The sequence below is a fragment of the Athene cunicularia genome (genome assembly GCF_003259725.1).
Source record: "Athene cunicularia isolate RWA chromosome 13 unlocalized genomic scaffold, athCun1 chr13_part1, whole genome shotgun sequence".
Classification (NCBI taxonomy): Eukaryota; Metazoa; Chordata; class Aves; order Strigiformes; family Strigidae; genus Athene; species Athene cunicularia.
The window spans coordinates 7,494,965-7,514,927 of NW_020799117.1; the positions used below are offsets into that span (position 1 = coordinate 7,494,965).

General features: G+C 42.0%; 1 protein-coding gene across 8 annotated transcripts in view; it reads left to right on the top strand.

Moving 5' to 3' along the window:
- The window catches only part of GRIA1 (glutamate ionotropic receptor AMPA type subunit 1), a 194,611-nt gene that overhangs the window by 145,770 nt on the left and 28,878 nt on the right, over window positions 1-19,963 (top strand). For all 8 annotated transcript variants that reach the window (XR_003399366.1, XM_026858090.1, XM_026858087.1 and 5 more), the window contains 6 exons: window positions 994-1,155; window positions 2,316-2,483; window positions 6,099-6,203; window positions 8,327-8,437; window positions 9,399-9,605; window positions 10,726-11,096. Coding sequence is in view for 7 of the 8 variants with exons in the window: in XM_026858090.1 (XP_026713891.1) it covers window positions 994-1,155; window positions 2,316-2,483; window positions 6,099-6,203; window positions 8,327-8,437; window positions 9,399-9,605; window positions 10,726-11,096 (1,124 nt within the window). In the remaining variant the exon portion in view is untranslated. The remainder of the gene's footprint in view (window positions 1-993; window positions 1,156-2,315; window positions 2,484-6,098; window positions 6,204-8,326; window positions 8,438-9,398; window positions 9,606-10,725; window positions 11,097-19,963) is intronic.

Sequence of the window (19,963 nt, forward strand, 5' to 3'; positions counted from 1 at the left end):
TATGCATAATCCCCTCATTCATTTTCCCTCATGCATTATGGTTGCTAATGGTATAAGGGAAAATAATTGACTACATCTCTTGTGCTTACATTCCAAAAGAAAAAGCACCAAACTTCAGTCTTTCCCACACACAGCAGCCCAAGCAGGAAGGCAGAGTCTCTCTTCAAGCAGCTGTTTTGTGCAAGGAGGCACAGCAAACAGTTTTGCCTAACAGCAGTGCTGAAGAGATAGGACCAAAGCTGGGAGACCAAAACATGACCTCTCCTCCATAGGGATCACAGTGTATCTCGCCTCTGACTCAAGGGAGTGACTGAGTCTACAATGTCACCAAGTCTACAATGTCACCCCAATTCACAGGTGTATTTGTGCACTTGTGTTCATTACATGCAGTGGGCAAGAGGTAGGGAAGAACAATAAAGAAATGGAAGAAATGTATTTCATTAGTAAGCTGAAGTCCAAAATTATACTCTTTTTTCTCCCAAATTAGCAAATCATATAAGCCAACTTTTCTAATAGACAGACTCCTTTGGCAAGCTGACCAACCACTTCTTGATCTGCTGAAAGTTCATTGTTCAAGATTTGTTTTTCCTTACAAATTGTGACTTGAAAGGATGTAGCCTCTCCATTGATGACTGAATGCATAAAAGTTAGAGCTGGGTAAACAACTCTTTCTAATGCATTTAGACAATTTTGTTATTTTCATCCAAGTGTTATTTCGGATATATTTGTCTGTTATTCTGCTAGCTTTCTTGCTCGTGAGTTATTAATATGACTATTTGTCTCCTTGGGTGGAAACTGCAGGATACATCCAGCTCAAAGCCTGTGAGAAAGGCAAGTTCACCATGTGGTTGTGTAGTCTCTCTTGACTTGGACCTTACCTTACAGAGGGAAAAGATTTGTCCTAAGCTGGCTGCCATAAATAGGCAGGATTCTTCTTACCCACCCAGAGGTGTGTTCTTCTGATGAGCTTCCCCCGTTTCTTTCCTGTACTAGGGATTCATGGATATTGACCTGACCAAATTCAAGGAGAGCGGAGCCAACGTAACTGGCTTCCAGTTGGTGAATTACACGGATGCTGTTCCTGCCAGGATCATGCAGCAGTGGAGGAATAATGACGCCAGGGAGCATCCTCGTGTGGACTGGAAGAGGCCAAAGGCAAGTGGTATAAAAAAACATTTAATTTAGGGTCCATCTGGCTCATTTCATGTTATGCTCACCTCTTTGTGACTCCACAGGGCTCTTTAATCTCGCTCTGAAAACCTGCCACTTAATGTAATGATGAACATTGTCTGTTCCAGGTGCTTCAACAATGTCTAAATTTTACTAGGCAGGAGTTGCTGCCTGTGAAGAAATACACAAGTTAGTGTATTCACACAGTCTCTCAGTTTTCACCCTCCTCAAAACTAAGGATTAAACATCTCATACTGTTCAGTATATAAAAAAGAAAAAGCCTCATTAACTCCTTAACCTTTGGCTTGTTTACTACATATCCAGTGATAATAAAGTCTTTCCAGATGTTCTTTCTGAGCGTTTCAAATCAGCGTGTACAGCAGAGGGGAAATATATTTTAGTTCCTAATGGAGAAGACCCTGAAGCTGTCAAGGGGTGGAGAGAGGGGAGTTTGGTTTTTTTCAATCTGACATTTAAAAGCAAATACACTTGTGACAAACACTCAGCAATAGAAATGTCAAGTTTGGAAGGATTAGTTTGAAAAAGTTGCAAACAAATAAATCAGTAGGTGATCATAGGAAAAGGAATTAACTTTTTCACCATTCATGCTGGCGTTTTACTCTAGTTTCTGTACAAGCTTGTCCTTGAATAAACTCATCTTCTGCAGATGTTTTGTGTGTTGAAGTAGAGTTTTCTGGCCTCCATCTGTGACCAGAAAGGGTCATTTGTTATTTGAGTTTGCATATCTCACATTTAAACGGTATAACATATAAGTTCAGGTTAATGATTCTGATTAAACAGAAAGACCTAGGTAACAGGTGAATGTCTTTTAAGGCTGAATCCTCTTCAGGGAGTTCCGTCTGAAGGAAGCTGGGCTAGAAGAGTGAAAGGCAAAGCAGAGCCATCCTTAGCTCTGCATCAGGAGCTTCTCCTTCATTCTCCCATCCTCTGGGAGAGAAAGCACCAACTTTCATGAGTCAACAGGACAGTAGTGATTACAGGGAGCAAGAGGCTGTTGAACTTCATAGATGGAAGGATGAAAACAGGGGAAATCGTCTGAAAAGTTGCCATGAGGTGAACCCGTGTAGCATGCCCAAGGTCAGCTCACCCTAACAGGCCATATACTACTCCTCTTCTCTTTCTAGTACACGTCAGCTCTAACATATGATGGGGTCCGAGTGATGGCCGAAGCTTTTCAGAACCTGCGGAGGCAGCGGATCGACATCTCCCGTCGGGGCAACGCTGGGGACTGCCTTGCCAACCCTGCCGTGCCCTGGGGACAAGGCATCGACATCCAGAGAGCACTGCAGCAGGTTTGAAACCCAACCAATGTGTGCACTGCAGGGGCAGCTGAGCGTAGCCTGGGGGTGGGGGAAGAGAGGTGATTAGCAGCAGAAACGCTCAAACGACTCGCTCAGGATGAGGAGCTGATCCTTCCAGATTAGAGACGGGTCTCCTGAAGAGTTCAGGGGTGCATCCAGCAAACTGCTTCTCCTGGTACCACCTGATGTGTCCTTGCCTTCTCTAATTTCTGTGGAGTTCTGAGATGGAAAAGCCAAAATATTATCCCATAAAATCCTGGGTCCCTATTTTTATCTTCCCCTTCCCAAGAGAGACCTGCTCAGACCATATTTTTTTGCAGCTCCTTCAATTTACTGTGCTTTAACAGTACAGACTGTTAATGAAGCTTGAAACCATGTGAAATTTGCCTTATGTGTTGAGTGTCATCAAAATGTTCTCAAAGCCCAGATTATAGCTTGTTTCATACTGTGAGGATTCATAAAAGTCTTAATAACTGCCATTTAGATATCTGATAATCTTGCTTCTTCATCCTGCATAAATCTTGATTTTCAGATAAACAAAAATACTACATGAAACTTAAAGAGAGAGAAAAACAATACACTTTTATCAAAGACTTAGAAAGGCAGAATAATTTAAAATTTCATTAAATTTCAAGACTAACAGTCATTTCTTGCATTTGTCTTTTCTCAGACAAAAATAGATGGATCCTTTGCAAATACTGCTAGTTCAGTATTATCCAAATATAGCTTATCTCATCTTCTTTCCTTAACCGTGAGAAGGCAGGAAGAAGAAAATTAATTTGGTTAACTTGCATCATATGTAAATTTCCCCAAGTATTTTGTTTTGATTTGGTTTTGGCTTATTGGTAAACAACAATTCCTTTAAAACCAAACCTTGCATCTGATTTGATTTTATTGCCTGGATTCAATTTGTTCCCAAGCCTGTCATTGACTTTCTGTATGACCTTGGGCGAATCACTGTCATAGCTTCTCCAAACCCTTATAATAAAATCAGCCTCCTTGATGCATTAGGGAGATCGGTTACCGAATAAACATGAAATACTTGGTAGTCTTCTGATGAGCAGTGAGTTCTCAAGCATTTTCCTTTATTCAATTTGTGAGAACAGGATATCGAAATTAGACTTGGCTAAAACATAAAATTTTGTGTGTGTTAGAAAATCTTTGAAGTTTCCTCGTCTCTTCACTGAAACAGTTTTAAAACTCTTAATTTTTCAACTGTACTGATTTTGGGCAAAGAACATGAAGAGCTATTTGCAAAAGTTATTCCTTTACCTTTGAAAAACTGCAGTTTTCAGAAGATTTGACCAGTTCAGTTGTGATGGTCAAAATAAAAGGCTCTGAAACATGCAAGGGAAGAAGTCTCCTAGGAAAATTTTAACTATGAATTGAATAATCATCTAGCATTTAGTATAGTAGCAAGAAAGGGGCAGATGGAAATAGAACTTATGATTAGATTGAAGGTTTGAGTTATCCTATCTGTAAAGATTCACAATTAGGGCAATTCTTACAGCTATTCACAGTGTGCTTTCTCTTTACCTCCCATTTACTAATGCCTAAAATTTTATAAGCTGTTTAGAAACAAAAAAAATCTCTACTCAAAAGTCTGGAATAAGCTTCCAAATTGCCTTATTTCCATTTAGTGTAGGAAGGAGTCATGGATGGCAGGATCAAAGATGAAAAGTAATTTGAAACATTCTACAATTTTTCAGAAACAAGTGTAACATGTTTCAGCATGATGTATGCTTTTATTAAAGAGAATTACTTATTTTTTTTCCAGGAAAATGCTCACAAAATATCACTTTAAACCAATATACAGAGGTTTCAGTTGTACTTTGAAAAGATTATGATAATTTTTGGCAGATTTTTTTGTTAACATTATTTGGTTACCACATGTAGGAAGAAGGTAGCTAGTCCCTAACTGCTGACTAACCCTATAAATCAGAAGACCACAACAGCATCCTTCTCCACCAGCCTTCCCAGCAAAAAAACACATGCCATGACTTATACACAAATGTGGTTAAATGCTTCATGCCTCCAGATGACTTTATTGGTGTTTAACACTATTGAAATCAGTCCTCGCTATATTTTGTAATGATTCAAGGGGTCTCAGAGGGTGTTAAATGATGGAAAAGTTGTGCTGCAGCTTCCAGGATGGATGAGATAGACCCCTTTTGCCATTTCAGTGCTACACGGATCTCACAGGATTAAGATTTCATTTGTTCAGATAGGAGAAATTGGTGCTGTGCACCTGCCTTTTAGTGTGTACAAGGCTGCAAAGCACGAGCACCCATGACCTGAGCTTCAGAATCAGCCAGGACCTGAAAATAAAACCAAAGGGGAGGAATGCAAAAGCAGGCACGGGAGTGCTTAAGACAGTGGTACTTTTCTGGTGCATCTATCTTTTATGGGCATGTTTTGTCTTGTGAGAAGGGAAAAGCATGTTTCTCCAAATTCACCAGGAATACCTCTTGACTTGAAGGAGCTTCAGAAAATACTGGCAGATGTTCATTTTCATGGCAAAGCTTTGTGATAACAGCTGGAAAACAAACACAGTTTAAGCAGATTAGCAACAGATTTCTTCCATAATGATATATCCTCATTTTTTCACTATGGGTCTTTATTCCAAGGATCTCAGAGCACTGAAAAAGGCAGTAAATACCTGTTCCCATTTTGCATGTGGGAAGACTTCAGTTGCAGGGACAACAGATTTGTCCAAAGCAAGTGGGAAGGCTGAGAACAAACCTTTAATTCCCAATAAATCCAGTGGTGTCAGTACTTCCCCACGTGGCCTCCATAGCAACCCAAACTTGCACTTCTTTTCCCATATTCCTGGTTCCAACTGCCCGGTCCCCACACACTGTATGTGACTCCAGTTAGAAACCCTCCTCCACGCCAGGCTGGGCACTTTTGCAACAAGTCAAACGGCCATGCTGAGAGGAGAAGTTCAGGACACAGGATGTGATGTGAGTAACACTCTTCAGCTCAGCAGTGTTATCAGCAGAGATTTATGATCCAAAGTTTCCTATGCTAATCTCATTTACAATACTAAATTGTCAGGTTTTATTAGGCTGGTGCAGAGGTAATTAGATTTGCTTGTTAACTGAATAGACTCCTCTCTATCGAAAGGCGGCAGCTGGGAGCTTTGGCCATGGTTTCATATTTTCTCCAAATGCAGTTCCTGATTTGGACTGACAAATTCTTTACCAAATCCTGACTCCAGGTCAGATTTAGAAAACACGAACAAACACAAAACCCAAGGAGTTCTGAGATGATTTATCTTACTGTCACATCCCAATAGGTGATGGGCTCACACAACATGATCTAGCTCTTATGCATCGCTGAGCTCAGTAACAGACCTCTAAGTTTAAGAGGAAGGGTTTATAAAAGGGTAAGTTGAGAGAAAAGCTGTGCACATGCCCAGGCACATAGTAGAGAGTGAACCTAAGCTAAGGCCCAGTGTCAAATAGATGTTCTGTCTCCCCTGCATACATCTGAGACATGACTGCACTCTCCATCCTTCCTCCCCTTACCTCTTACTGCTGCCAAATCACCGTGACATGAGATGCTGAACAATTTGCTCTCCTCATTGATATTTATGTCTTTAAGGTCCGTTTTGAAGGATTGTCTGGCAACGTTCAGTTTAATGAGAAGGGACGACGGACCAACTACACCCTCCATGTGATTGAGATGAAACATGATGGAATCAGAAAGGTAAAGTAGAGAGTCACCTGAGATCTCGTGTCAGGCATCAGCCTGGTGTTTGAGTTATGGTATGACTAGGTCTCAACAGACATTTCTGTTCATGAAAGCTTGTATGTGGAGTCATCATGAGTGCATTCCCAGCTCTCTGCATAAGCAAAGCCAAGCACTAGGGAGAACTCATGGTATATTACTAAAAAAATACAACATATGGAAGGGGTTATCAAGAGCAACAAGGGCATCTCAGCTGTAGGGCAGGGATTTCTACGATAGTAAAATCTTGGCCCACTCAGTCTTGCTATTGGCGGGGCACATTGGCTCAGGCCCAGATCCACGAGTGTCTGGTTTTTGTTCTCCCAATTTTCTTTTTCAAGGATGAGCCAAGGCAGAGCCAGACAGAAGCTGTCTTCCCTAACCAGTGTGGGTGAACCCTTTATGTTGACCTAATTCTTCTCTCCTTGAAGTGACAAGAGCTTTACCACTAACCACGTCCTGACAGCTATACAGACATTTGTGCTGTTCTGGAGTCTTGATCCCTTTCTATATCCCAGGCACTTTGAAAAATCTGGCCTTGTACAGGAGTACCAAGCCCTTGAAACACTAAACCTTTTGAAAATCGGACTTCATGTGCTTATGTCCCACCTTAGATACTACCTGTTTGAAGAACAAAGAATTAGTTATTCCATTGATAAAGGAGAGATACTAAATATTTTGGAATGAAGTATTCACTGGAATACCCTCTCAGTCCCCTGAAAAATAAATTACTTGCTTGAAGCTAAGGAAAACTGCAAACAGTGAAAGTTCCACAATTACAGCCCATATCCCCAATTCATACTTAGACCTGAGAGCAGCCAGTGTGAGATCAGAACCCACCATGGTCAAGTGAAAAAAGGCAGATTTCTCACTGAGAAATAAAAACGTCATTTTGAAGACATACAAAGTGGTCATCCTCCTCTACTTGGTATTCACAAAAGGACAAATACAGTATTTATATCCAGTATGGGGCTCTGAACTTCAGGAATTTGGCATTTGGAGAAAATCTAGAGGAGGAGACACAGAATGGCTAAATATCTTGATTTTGCTGTGTATTTACTGAGAGAAATTATATTCGCTTGGAAGACATGTACATCACTACCATAACGTATGTTGTATTTTAGATCCACCAGGTTAGAGATGCAAAACAAACATACGTGTCTCCATTTATGTTGCCCTAGGACAGAGCTTTGGAACCTCTTTCCTCACTCTCCTTTCTTGTTGTCTGTGCAGTGAAGACTGATGAGAAGCCTGTGTACATTTTTCCTCCTGAGCTGTTATGATCTCTAAGCTGCCATCAGCAGGCTCCTGGTCGAGCCCTGTGTTAATACCCTTTCCCACTTACTGTGATAAGAAATTCATTTCACATGAGCAGAGCTCAGGCAACTTCATACTTAGATGAGGTGATGGAAAACCTCTTATAAAATCAAGCCCTCAAAGCAGATAACCTCAACAGTGATCTTAGTGATATTCAGTGGCACTCTGTTTCACCTGCAAGCAGTGATAGCTCAGCCCAAACCCCTGATTATTAACAAGCACAGTGTAACATGAGAGTTCTTCCCCTTACAACTGTTCAGTTCATTCATAACCCCAAACTTTTTGGCATTGGCTAGGGTTGGGGTTTTTTTCTCACTTGATTTTTTGTCATGTTGTCTCAAGATGCCCTAAGAGTCAGTCCTGTGTTCATGCAGGCTTTCAGCTGCAGGGTAGCATTCTGTCACCCTGTAGCATCTGGACGTGCAGCAGGCATGCTCACCATTCGAAAAATATTCAGAAGTCACACAAAGGAAGTGTGAACTCTTGGCACAGGGGTGAGGTAGGGAATGGCAAGAATGCCCCACTACCGTGTGCCGAATGTTTTTGTGTGCATACAAGCACTCTGCTACTGTAGCGTATAATGCACATTATTTTCAGGCTGGAGGCATGGTGCGACAGGGAAGTTCCTGGTCCCCTCAGCAAAAGACATCAAGAATCAGGAGAGGAGATCTCTGTTGGGTGTGAACATACAGAGATAGCTGATCCTGCTTGGATGATGTATTACCAAATCTTGGTTAATATTACAAAGAGATATCAATGAGATATCCTGGTTTTGTATTCGGCAGATTGGTTATTGGAATGAAGATGAGAAGTTGGTTCCAGCAGCCATAGATACTCAAAGTGGCAATGAGTCTACAAGTCTCCAGAACAGGACTTACATAGTCACAACTATCCTAGTAAGTGCTGTGACTTCTATCCCAGCTCTCCTTCTCCCCCATCTCCCTGATGTGCAGACTCTCTCTTCCCCCTCATGTGCCCTCCTTTGTACTACATAATTTTTATAATAGCAATAACAATAATAATAATAATAATAACAGCACTTACTGTTTCCTGCTGAGTCCATAAAGGTATCTGAAAATTGCTGTGGCTAATTAAATAGGTATTAAAGAGCTCTCATGCTTAAGTGTAGAAAATACAAAAGATTATGACAAGATAGTAGAGGCATCAGCATAGGTAAATTAGGAACATTATACCTGTGCTTTGTATTTAGCCCACAGAATGGGGGCTGTAATTCTGGGAAGGATAAGCTGTATTGTGCAGAGAGTCTGAATCATAGCTTTAAAAACAAATCTCCACTATAATCATGAAGGAGTAATAGGTACCCCGTAATGTATGGTATCATGTACTGTCTCACTGTATATGCTTACCCTGCAGAAACATTAAATTTTACTAACTTGTTTGTTGAACACTTATTGTGAGTCTACAGAGAATACACAATACCCAAACTGAGTTAAACATCTTAAGGCTGTCTCCTGTCCAGCAGATTTGTTTCTGCCTGTGCCCACATAGGCAGACACGCCTTTAAAAATTCACAGCTCAAATGCACTAAACATCCCTTGCAGAACGGCACTGAAAGGTTTGTTGCCCAAATTCCCCCAGCCACTCCGTTCCCCTCAGATCCGTCACTGCAGAAGCACACACGGATTCTGCATGAATAAATAGGAAGTGCCACAATAAAAACACGTTTCATACTTCTAAAATAAGCCCACTGTGTGTTGACGGTGCCCTTTGGTCCAGGAACGCAAAACTAGAGTTTTGCAAGAGGACCACAAGCTGCACACTGGGCTCTAGTCTGAGCCCCTGATGTCCGTCTCTGGAATGTGGACCGTGGCTCAGTATTGGTCTTTTCTGTTCCAGGAAGACCCATACGTGATGCTCAAGAAGAACGCCAACCAGTTTGAAGGCAATGAGAGGTATGAAGGTTACTGTGTGGAGCTCGCTGCTGAGATTGCAAAGCATGTTGGCTACCACTACAGGCTGGAGATTGTCAGAGATGGGAAGTACGGAGCCCGGGACCCCGACACCAAAACGTGGAACGGCATGGTGGGAGAACTCGTTTATGGGGTGAGTTTCCAACCTCGTCCATTGTCCTTAGCTCTTGGTCCTTGAGAACGCATTCAAGCCTTGGAGTAAGAAGGAGCCCTGGCTTCTATCAGTCTGAGCTGTCTTGAGGACTGCAGCTCTGGTAATGTAAATAACCAGCCCAAGTAGAACATTTTAATTTAGGGAGGGACAGCACATTTTGTGCCTATGGAAATGTCAAAATATTTCCTTTCAACAGTTCCAAGTTACTTTTTCTTCTCATTTTTGCAAGAACAAGTATTGAAAGGTCAAACTCTCCCATGGGTAGAATCTCCAAATTTTATTTTATATTTGCATGATAATCGCAGAATGAAAGAAGGATAAGATTTCAAACGCTCAGCATATGACTGGTGAACAGTAGGACTAGTTTCCATCATCTCAGAAAAACACCTGCACCCTACACTTCTAAACCGGGTTTGGTCTGGTAGGTCAGTCTGCGGTGTTTAGGTCATCCTCCAGAGGGGTCTAATTTTTCCCTTGTAAGTGAAAGGGGAAATTAGTGTAGGGAGCATCAGTGCCTAAGTCTCTGTGTCACTGTGTTGGAGTGGGGGATGATCTGTCTCCTGCTGGTAGCTCCACAGTATATGCCGACAGCCATTTCAATGCATTTCCCTTTCCATTTTGAAGACTGATTGCAAAGTAAGTGGAGAGTGCACATCAGTGTCACTGGAACATTTTTCCTCTTCTCCTGCATCAGTTATGCAATCAAAAAGCAGTTCCTGATGGAAGTAAACATCCTGGCATCCTTTTTCAGGCAATTGGCCTTTCCTTGCCTCTTTTGATGTCTGGATGATAAAGCTCTTTTAGTGAAAATCATCTGCATCAGACTGTGACATCAGTGGATAAATCAGACAAGAAGAGCTAGGTGGCTGCAAAAAGAAAATGCTGTGATTTCAAAACAGACCTGGTAATCAGTAGGGATAAAATGGAAATAATCCACCAATATTGTGGGCTGCTCCTTTTTAACATTTCTTTCAAATTGGTTTTGTCTGATTTCTTCTGAGATAGCAGGGGTAAACAGAGATCAAAGGAACATAAGCTGGAGTTAGTAGATGTATTTTATCCCGAGAATGCAAACCTCTTTTCTGTCTCCCCTTTTCAGAGGGCGGATGTGGCTGTGGCACCATTAACCATCACTCTGGTTCGAGAAGAAGTTATAGACTTTTCCAAACCATTCATGAGCTTAGGTATCTCTATCATGATAAAAAAACCTCAAAAGTCCAAACCAGGAGTTTTTTCCTTTCTGGATCCTTTGGCTTATGAAATATGGATGTGCATTGTTTTTGCCTACATTGGAGTGAGTGTTGTCCTCTTCCTGGTGAGTCGCTTCAGCCCTTACGAGTGGCACACTGAGGAATTCGAGGAAGGACGGGACCAGCCAGCCAATGACCAGACGAATGAGTTTGGAATATTCAACAGTCTCTGGTTCTCCCTAGGAGCTTTCATGCAACAAGGATGTGATATTTCTCCGAGGTGGGTTGCCTTCCCCGATGACTCTTCTTGCAGTTCATGTGGTGTAATCTTTCTGCATGCTTTGGAGCTGAACAGGTTCTTCTGTGACCTTCCTTCCTGAACCATAGTGGAGTTTTGTCAATCAGTTCCAGATTCAGAAAGGACCCAGGGGTTCACAGGTCTCACAGTCATGAACTTGGGACCTCAAACTTGAGACCATAAAAATACCATTCTAAATTTATCATGGGGAGTTCTTTTGACGGAATTTACAGAAATGCAAACAAGATTTTCTAAAGCCATCCTACTGCAATCAGGTTTTGTCAGTCATTTCTTTTGTTGCTGTTAGAAACAAGGTCATTCTAGCATTATAGGGAAACTATAAAATTCCAATGAAATAGGGAGAAATAATACAGTGGGTGCCCAGTGAAAGGTTAAATGGTCTATGCTAAAGATTATGGAGTACCCTGAGTGGCTTTAATATTATAGGCCTTTAGAAAGGTCAGAGAAGTACTGAGTTTTCCCTCTGGCTTCCATTTCAGTCAGTAGTTCTAATGCCTGAAAGTTCAGTAGGACTCAAATCCAAAGGGTTCCTAAAGGGACTTTTTGGAGAATGACCCTTGTGATTACTTCTGGATATTTTTTCTTGGAAAATCTGGCACAATACAGGATGGCTGGAAAACTGCATGAAATGCCAAAGATAGAAATCTGTGATGGAGACACAAGCAGAGACTTATTTGTAAATAATATCTGGAAATACCATCTTCATTTTTGGGAGGTATATTCACACAAGTCTTATTACAGAGATTTTGCCTACTGCAGGAGCACATGATACACGTATCTTCTCAACGTTTTGTTCATACAAAGGCATTCAAAAAGAAAAGAAGCAGCATTAAAAGCATAGGAACCAAATAGCTGCCAGCGGGGCTCTGGTAGATTTTCTTATTTATTTGCACAAATTGTATGTCCGGTAAGTAATGTCTCTAATAACTGAGGGATCTTTCTTGTAATATGTGTATACTCACATGAGGCAGGATCAGAGGTGAGCCAGGATTCAGGTTTTTGACACCTCCAGTGTTTTGTGTTCAGGACAGATGTTCTCAGGGTTCGTGAGCTGTGGCTTGGGATGTGGATCATACGTACCCATCACTCCCGAGAGGTCTGCTCTGGCTGTTGGTTGGAGGGGGTGCATGTGGGCAGCTCAAGCACCAAAGCTCTCATTCACCCTCGCCACAGCTCTGAGAGACACACTTATCCCAGTTTAGGCTAAGAACATTTCTGGCCAGGTTTGACTCAAAGCAGAGGTACTGTCAGTCACGAGAATGAATTTAGAGGCAATATATGCATTTTCTGCATCTACGTGCCATGGTGACATCTGAAGTGATGCTCTGACAAAAGCAGACAGCAAAGAAGCCTTTTGTTTTTTCTTTTCCCATCCTTCCTTTTTTTGGGCTTTGTCTCCCTTCTCTTCAGAGGAAATTTCAGCAGAGATATGTGTCATGTGGGTGAACACCCAGTAGGCAGAAGTTAATTTCCTGCATGCTGGCATAGCATCAGAGCCCGGGGGACGAGGAGGCCCAACTCCGTCAGCAATTGGAGACAATTCTACACAGCTCAGCACAGCTCCCGCGGGATGGCAGAGGGAAGCCAGGCACCAGCTTGCTGGCTATCGGATGCCAATTTGTCCAAATATTAATGAACTTGGTATAACGGGGAAATAAGACCCTGCAGGGCACTTTGATAGTGAGAGCTGTTATGAATGTATTTTATCATCTGATCATTGATTAGAGGAGTCCAGGCAGAGCATTCAGAAAGTCTTCCTGGCAGGGGGGATTTCAACTTTATTGCTGTCTGGTAACACATCCCTGTGCATTAGGATCAGATTATTGTGATTTTCATTCTCATTTGTGTTCTTGTCGTCGTTATTCTTGTTTAGGAAAGAGAATGTCTTCCTTTGGGGACATTTCAATAGCTAGTTTCTGTTCCAAGGAGGAGTGTGGAGAGGTGAAAAGCTGAGACTTTGTGGAAAAACAAATTTGGAAACATCTTTATTAAAAAGTGTCAAGGAAAGATCAGTGGTTTTGATTCAAATAACAAGATTTGCTCTAGCCAAACAACATGCTTTGAATCACAACTTCAAAGTGTTGTTTAATTTTGCTTTGAAATGTGAAATGAGAATGATTCTGTTGATTTAATATTGTTAATTTGATCATCTTGATAATGAAAATTGAAATTTCATCGAAACCAATATTTTCCCGTGGAGCACAAGAGCACTTTCTGACTACAAATATTTGCAAGAAGAGAAAATTTGACAAAAAAAAAAGGGAATTATTATAACTCCTAGTAATCTGAGTACAGCTCCTTGAGATGGTTGCAAGTGACGGGGGACATTTCTGTGAAATGTGAAAGCAAGGAGGAAGCAGAAGAGTGAGAATTTCCGTAGGAAGTTGTTGTACAGAAATGCTCTGTATTTCACATGCATTTTTCACACGAACCTAGTGCAGGATTTCTGTGACGCATCACTTAGAGATGAATGCTTGTTAGAACAACGTGGTGGGCAGGTGGGGATCTGCTCTATTCCGATATATCTCCTATGTGGTTGCTTCTAAACTTATCACTACAATCTCTCAGCATCTCCCCAGTAATGTATTAACCAACATAAATAGCTTCTGTTATACATCTGTTCTGTCATTCTCTCCCCAGCAGAAAGGAGCAAGTGCAGGGGTGTATTTTGTTTTTGTAGAGGTTTTGGATTGTTTATTTCAGTTTTGTTTTGGAAAAGAGAAGGGGAAATTTGTCTGGAGGTTTGGGTTTTTTTTCCAGAACATGCTTGTTTTAAGTGCGTATGCCACTATGTATTTATCATAAAAAAAATGTAAGATCAAAACCACAGACACATCATTTAGCACAGTGGGTGGTGAGGTTTGCAGCAATTTCTTGCTCTTGTAAATGTGTGTTCCTCAGTCTCGGACCAGTCCCCAGGGAACTTCAGTCCCTCTCAGAGACAAAAATTTGCTTTTGAGAGAAAAGTGGTGTCCTTTTTAAGGACAGTCTTACTAGCCAGAACTTTAACCAGGCTTTTAGGTATCCTGGTCACAACCTACCAAGTGCTTTAAAGATACGCTGTGAATTTGGTGACCTGCGCATGGCCAAGAGAGAGCATAGCCACGGGTTGTGTGCTCATAGCCTCTTCTGATGAGTGAGACTGCCAGGCATGGGGTCGACTGGTGTCCTTGGAGCTCTGAAACCTTCATGTCTAGGCATAGGCTGGGTGAGTGTGACAAAGGCCAGGCAGTAACCAGTCATGGAGAGTCCCAGCCAGACCTGATGGCAGGCTGTGTTGTGCCTGTGGATGGGACAACATGAGCATGAGCAAGGAGTTCATCCCTCCTAAACCATAAATGGAATGACTTGATTGTAGGTACATAGCTTCAACCAGAGGAGGCTGTGAGCTCTTAGACATTTCCCACTGGAATGTCTGGTTCCCCTTCTGCACTGTCACTGACCAGTGGCCCCGCTGGATGTGGGTCAGTCACTACCACGTGGACTAATTTGTCCTGGTTGATGTGAGATAGTCCCTGTCGTTGCTCTTAAAGTCTCTGCTTTCAAAGTCCTGGCTGTTGCACAGCAGAATGTGTCCGGGGGAGAAGCAACATTTTGGAGTTGTGAGTAGTTTCATGTCTACAGTAATGGGCAGAAATCAGTGAAGTCTGAAACAGGCCATAAACCATTCGGCTTTGCAAAGTGCCACCTCAACTTCAGAAAACAGTCATGAAATTGCAAAAGCACTCATTAAATGTGAAATACAGACCCAGAGAGGAGATTCTTAGAGCAGGCATCAGAGGTAATAAATATCCCGCAGCCAATAGCGAGAGCCTGCAGCAAGAGAAATGTGAAGTAAATATGACTCACATTGTACCATTTTTCAGCAATGTAATTTGATAAATTGTCTTCAGAGCTTAAAATAACCCCAGTGTGTAGCAGCTGTGGAGAGTGGGACCTTGTTAATGTCCAGCATGTTACTGCCATTCCTCTCTCAGGATGCACCCAAGGCCTTTGAGCAGACCGAGGGGACGTCTGGGCTTCCCAACCTCCTCTGCCACAAAACGAGGCATCTGAATTTTTCATCCGCCCTATCATTTTCTACAAACTGTATTTTTCGATTGTTGTGGAAAGGATAAAAAAGCAGGGAGTAAAATATATATTTCTTTTGTCAGTTTCCTAGCTTGATCTTCTATTTTTTTGTTATCACAAAATGTGTTGCTTCATATGGTTTGAGCCCAAAAGAGACTTCCTGTGTATTGGAGACTATTAAATTTAATCCAGTTACTCTTGCTATGACTCAGAAAACTTATGTTTGACTAAAATGAAATACATTTGGCTAAAACAGCTATTCCAAAAAGGTATTTATTCTTCCTTTGAAGATACCATGAGATAGAATATACACAGTTTCTCTCAGCTGAGTGACTATAGGAGTCTTGTTCCCACTGGAGTTTGACAGGAGGATAAATATCACACAGTATCATCCAGTAAATGCAGCCATCCTTTGTGCCCTGCCAGAGGAAAATTAAACAGAGATCTCAAAAAATAAACCCAGCTTCACAGGGGCTCTCTTTATACTGTGTTGAGGAAACAAAACATGTATTTTGGATTCAGATGAAAACATACTAGGAATAAAAGGGAAACGTATAGTCTTATCATGACATCATAGGTTATCATGTCACATTACCTGGACAATGCAGCTTGAAATTGCTTATTATTAATCTGCATGATTGAGAACAGAGCTGGAGATGCGCTGGTCAGCCTGAACTGAAAGTGAAATGACGGATGAAGCTTTCATCACAGCCTGAGTATAGGAGAGAGCCAGACTCCAAAGGGAATGTTTCAAGAGCATCAGCAGGGATGCGTGAGCAGGAAGAGATTCTGTCCTGGTCCATGCAAGGTGCCATAGGGGACCACTGGCGGGAAATGTTTGGGCCACACCAGTGTGCCTAAAGGCTGCGGGTGTTTATTGTGTGCAAGGAGACATGGTGCAAGATATGATCCACCCTCTAGCTGGCTGGGGATAAAGAGTTAAATGGGTTTTAACATGCCTGCAGAGTTCCGACCTGGAGCCAGTGCAGGGTGCAGTGGCATGTGCCAAGCAGTGACCGCTGGCTGAGCGAGAACGTGCTGCTTAGGGAGCTTTGCTTGCGGAGGTGATGAATGAATGTGCTCTGAGGTGGGAAGGGGAGATACAAATGCTGGCGGCTATCCAGTCAATAGATACAATCTATTATTTATAGGCATCTTGTGGACATCATTATTTGTTTTTAGTGACATGGAAACAGTACGCTCTGGCTGATCTATACAGTGTGCAGCCAGGCTTGCATTTCACTGCGCTCCTTTGCAGGCTTTCTGTTGCAGTCAATCATAGTGGTTTGTCTGTGGAAGAGCAAGTACAGTATTTATTATGTACCTCTAATTAATGCTGAACATCTTCCTCTGCTATTTTTCCTGTTTATTTACATTTCTTTTTAGATCAATTGAAAAAAATCACAGGAGACTTCAGCCACAGAGTTGGTGGGAAAAACAGCAAAATTGCTCCACAAGTTGTTGAGTTTTTTTTTCTTCTAAAGTAGCCTCTAGAGGTTACAACACTTTTAAATTTCATCACGACGTACCTATTGAAAGATTTGATCTGGTTTTAGACGAGATCTAAATCAGAAATTGGTTGAGACAAAAATTTTCCGTTTTTAGTGAGAGGTTTGATTTGGGTTGTTTCAAGGGAATTATTTTTGTTCTGTCCTTTGTTAACTTACATTTGCAGGGTACTTACTTATTTTGCTAAAAATTTAGAATTAGGGAAATTAGAACCAGCTGCATTTAGCAATTAAAAGGATTTTAATTCCTTCCTGAGATGAAGGCTGAGCCTCGGTGTTTATTTGGCAGCTCTCAATTTCAGCAGGCGTCTTTTCTGACACTCCAAGCATCTGTCTGTCTTTTTAGCCTGGTGCACATTTCTGGTGCTTCCTGGTACCCATTATAACCTTAAACAGGACTCAACTTGTCCTGGAGAGCTGTGCACACTCTCCCAAAGCAGAAGTCCCACAGTCAATGGGGAAGGATTTGTGCTTTTTTTTTCCCTTGCACTGTTTGCAGAGGAAAGTCTGGGGGTGATGGAGTGGAGCTCTCTGGTGGGGTTTGCTAAAGCCGCCCTGGGGACATGGAGATGGTGTACTTGCTCCTACAGACCACATTGCTGACTCCCAGTGGATTCTCTGCACAGTCTCGAGGCAAGGCACATATTTTTGCTATGAAGGGAGAAGCAACTTGTTGTTTTCTTGGGGAGCACATACAACCTGCAGCTCATTCTGGGGCTGCCCTGGGGGACAAGGCAGCCAAGCCAGGCTGGGAGCAGGGTTGGTTCAGCATCCCTACTCCTTCAATGTGTGGTGAGTCCAGGAGGCTTGTTGGCTTGTCCATGGGGACAGAGGTCAGGATCATTTATTTTGGGCAGATTGCTTGAACTGGTGAGCTGAGGTTGGTCTTCAAGAATAAAAGTAAAAATTTAGGATTTCAACTTCTGGAAAAGTCTTCTTTCCTTTAAAACTGTACCAAATGATTTTGCAATGATCTCTACCTGGCAGAGTTAATTATGTCCAGGGAGAGGAAATTCAGGTCACAGGGTAACAGCAGTACTTGCAAATCACCAGGAACTGATGACCACACTTATTTCTGAAATGCATTTAACCAGGGAAAGTGACTCACCAGAGGAGCAGCTTGACAAATTGCACAATATCTAACTAAACAGTCCCCTTTGGAGTTTGCGCACTTCCATGGCAACCAAAATGTGGCAGCCAGGGGAAAATGGAAATTCTTTTAAAACAGTCGTATTTGCTATCCTCTTTTTTGTTTGGAAAAATGCTGAAGGATACAGAGGACTCAGAAGAAGAAAATAACCAACTGAGAGAATATTGTTGGGAAGATGCAATTTCGTCTGTAAATGAAAAATGAGTTTTGAATTTCCATGTTCTGCCATCTGAAAAATTCTAAATGCTGCAGAGGTAATGAATGTTAACTCCACTGATGTGTAAGCCACTTCCTTGGGATGGTTTCCCTATCAGGCATATCTAGTCACTCTTCCACAGCTCTGACTTCAGGCCTTTACCACTGAGGTTACTGGGGGACAGCAAGAAATTTGCTGCAAGTCCCTGCATTGAGTGACAGTTTTATTAATCATTCCACCAGCTGTGTTTCAAGTAAGAAGTCAAACACTTCATGCAAAAGCAGATTTGTTAAGCTAAAAATATAGTAGCAATCTCTTTCTCAAATGTTTCTCATATTTTTGATTGAAAACAAAGCCAAATATAGCAGGGGGGAAAGTGCATTGCCCAATTTTTTAATCTATTGAGAAGTTTTATTAGGACATCTCTGATGTGGAAATGGCATGTGCTGCTTGTGTTTCTAATACTGTGCACTGGATCAGGATTGTGAGTGGCACTAAGACTTACAGGGATGCCTCTGAGATTTATAGCCTTCTGTGTGTCTCCAGCAGGAGACCCTCTGAGGCTCCAGGGACTCCCTATTACACTACTCTGACTTGCCGATTTTCAATCAGTAAAAGAAACACACTTTCTCTTTTCATTTTCTTCTCTCTTGATAACCTGTTATCCCTGAGCAGTCGGCTCAGCTGGGGTCTGACATCCTCTGAGCTGCAGTCAGGACTGCGCATGGTGGTATCTTCCTAATAGCTAGGTTAGTTGCCAAGTGGTTTTGTCGAAGAATAAGGGTTGTGAGGAGCTGAATGACCTCCATCTCCCTGAAGTGGTGTCCTCTGCAAGGCTGCCAGTCACACACTGCTTTAATGTTGGCACTCCAGGAAAATATTGTAGCTAAGATGAGAAGCCCTGTGCGTGTTTTCACAGGGAAGCCCTGCTTAAATAACTCTTCCATATGCTGTACATCACTTTTATCAGCACTAAGATATCATGTACACACTCTCTGGATACACAGTTGGATGAGCATTGAACTCCTCGATTCAGATTGTTCTGGCTCATAGCACTCAGAGCAGCCACAGCTGCTCTTTGCTGGTTTAATCCCCAGAGCTGGCCAAAACCTCATGGCCTTCTGCTGGGAGGCTCAGAGTGCTTCTCTTACTCCACTGGAGTATGGGATTTATTGTACCTATTCTGCTTTTGTCCCAGATTTCATCCCAACTACTTGTCCTGGTAACTAGGGAAGCACTGTGCCCCTTTTTCATGAGAAGTTCAGGGATGCATATATACAGCAAACAATGTCCGTTGTAACACCCCAAAACAGCGAGTGAAGACAAATTTATTGCAATATGACAGAGGCATTAGGTTATTCATTGTGAAAGACTTGGTGAAGCCAAGTGATTGGGAAAAGCAAAACGTGGGTCATGCTAAGAAATAGAGGCAAAAGCCTTGCTGTGCTTGGACGGCATCTGGAGTTGGAAGAGGCAGAGCATGGGGTCACCTCTGAAGTCCTCCATGATGGTGTCTCGGTCTTCCTTCCATTTTCACTTGAATCAAAGGAGCCAAGTGACAGCGAGGGGCCACGTGATTCATATCATCAAATGGTAGGAAAGGGTACATACCCCTTCCTTTAAGCAGCAGCAGACTTTATGGCATTCAATCTATTTAATAAAATCATCCAGTAATTCTGATTAATGCCTACTCAGAAGAGTTGCTGCTTACCCTTAGATCCAGAGGCTAAGCAGCAATAATCCAATCATGGTAATCATAACTTACTACTTTGATCTTCAGATAAAAGAGCCTATAGAAGTGCAAAAGTGTTACATCACCATTAGTTGGACAACTTCAAAGCCTGTTGTATACACTAATGAATTCTCCCAACACAGTTTGATGAGAAGTAATAGGAGGCAAATG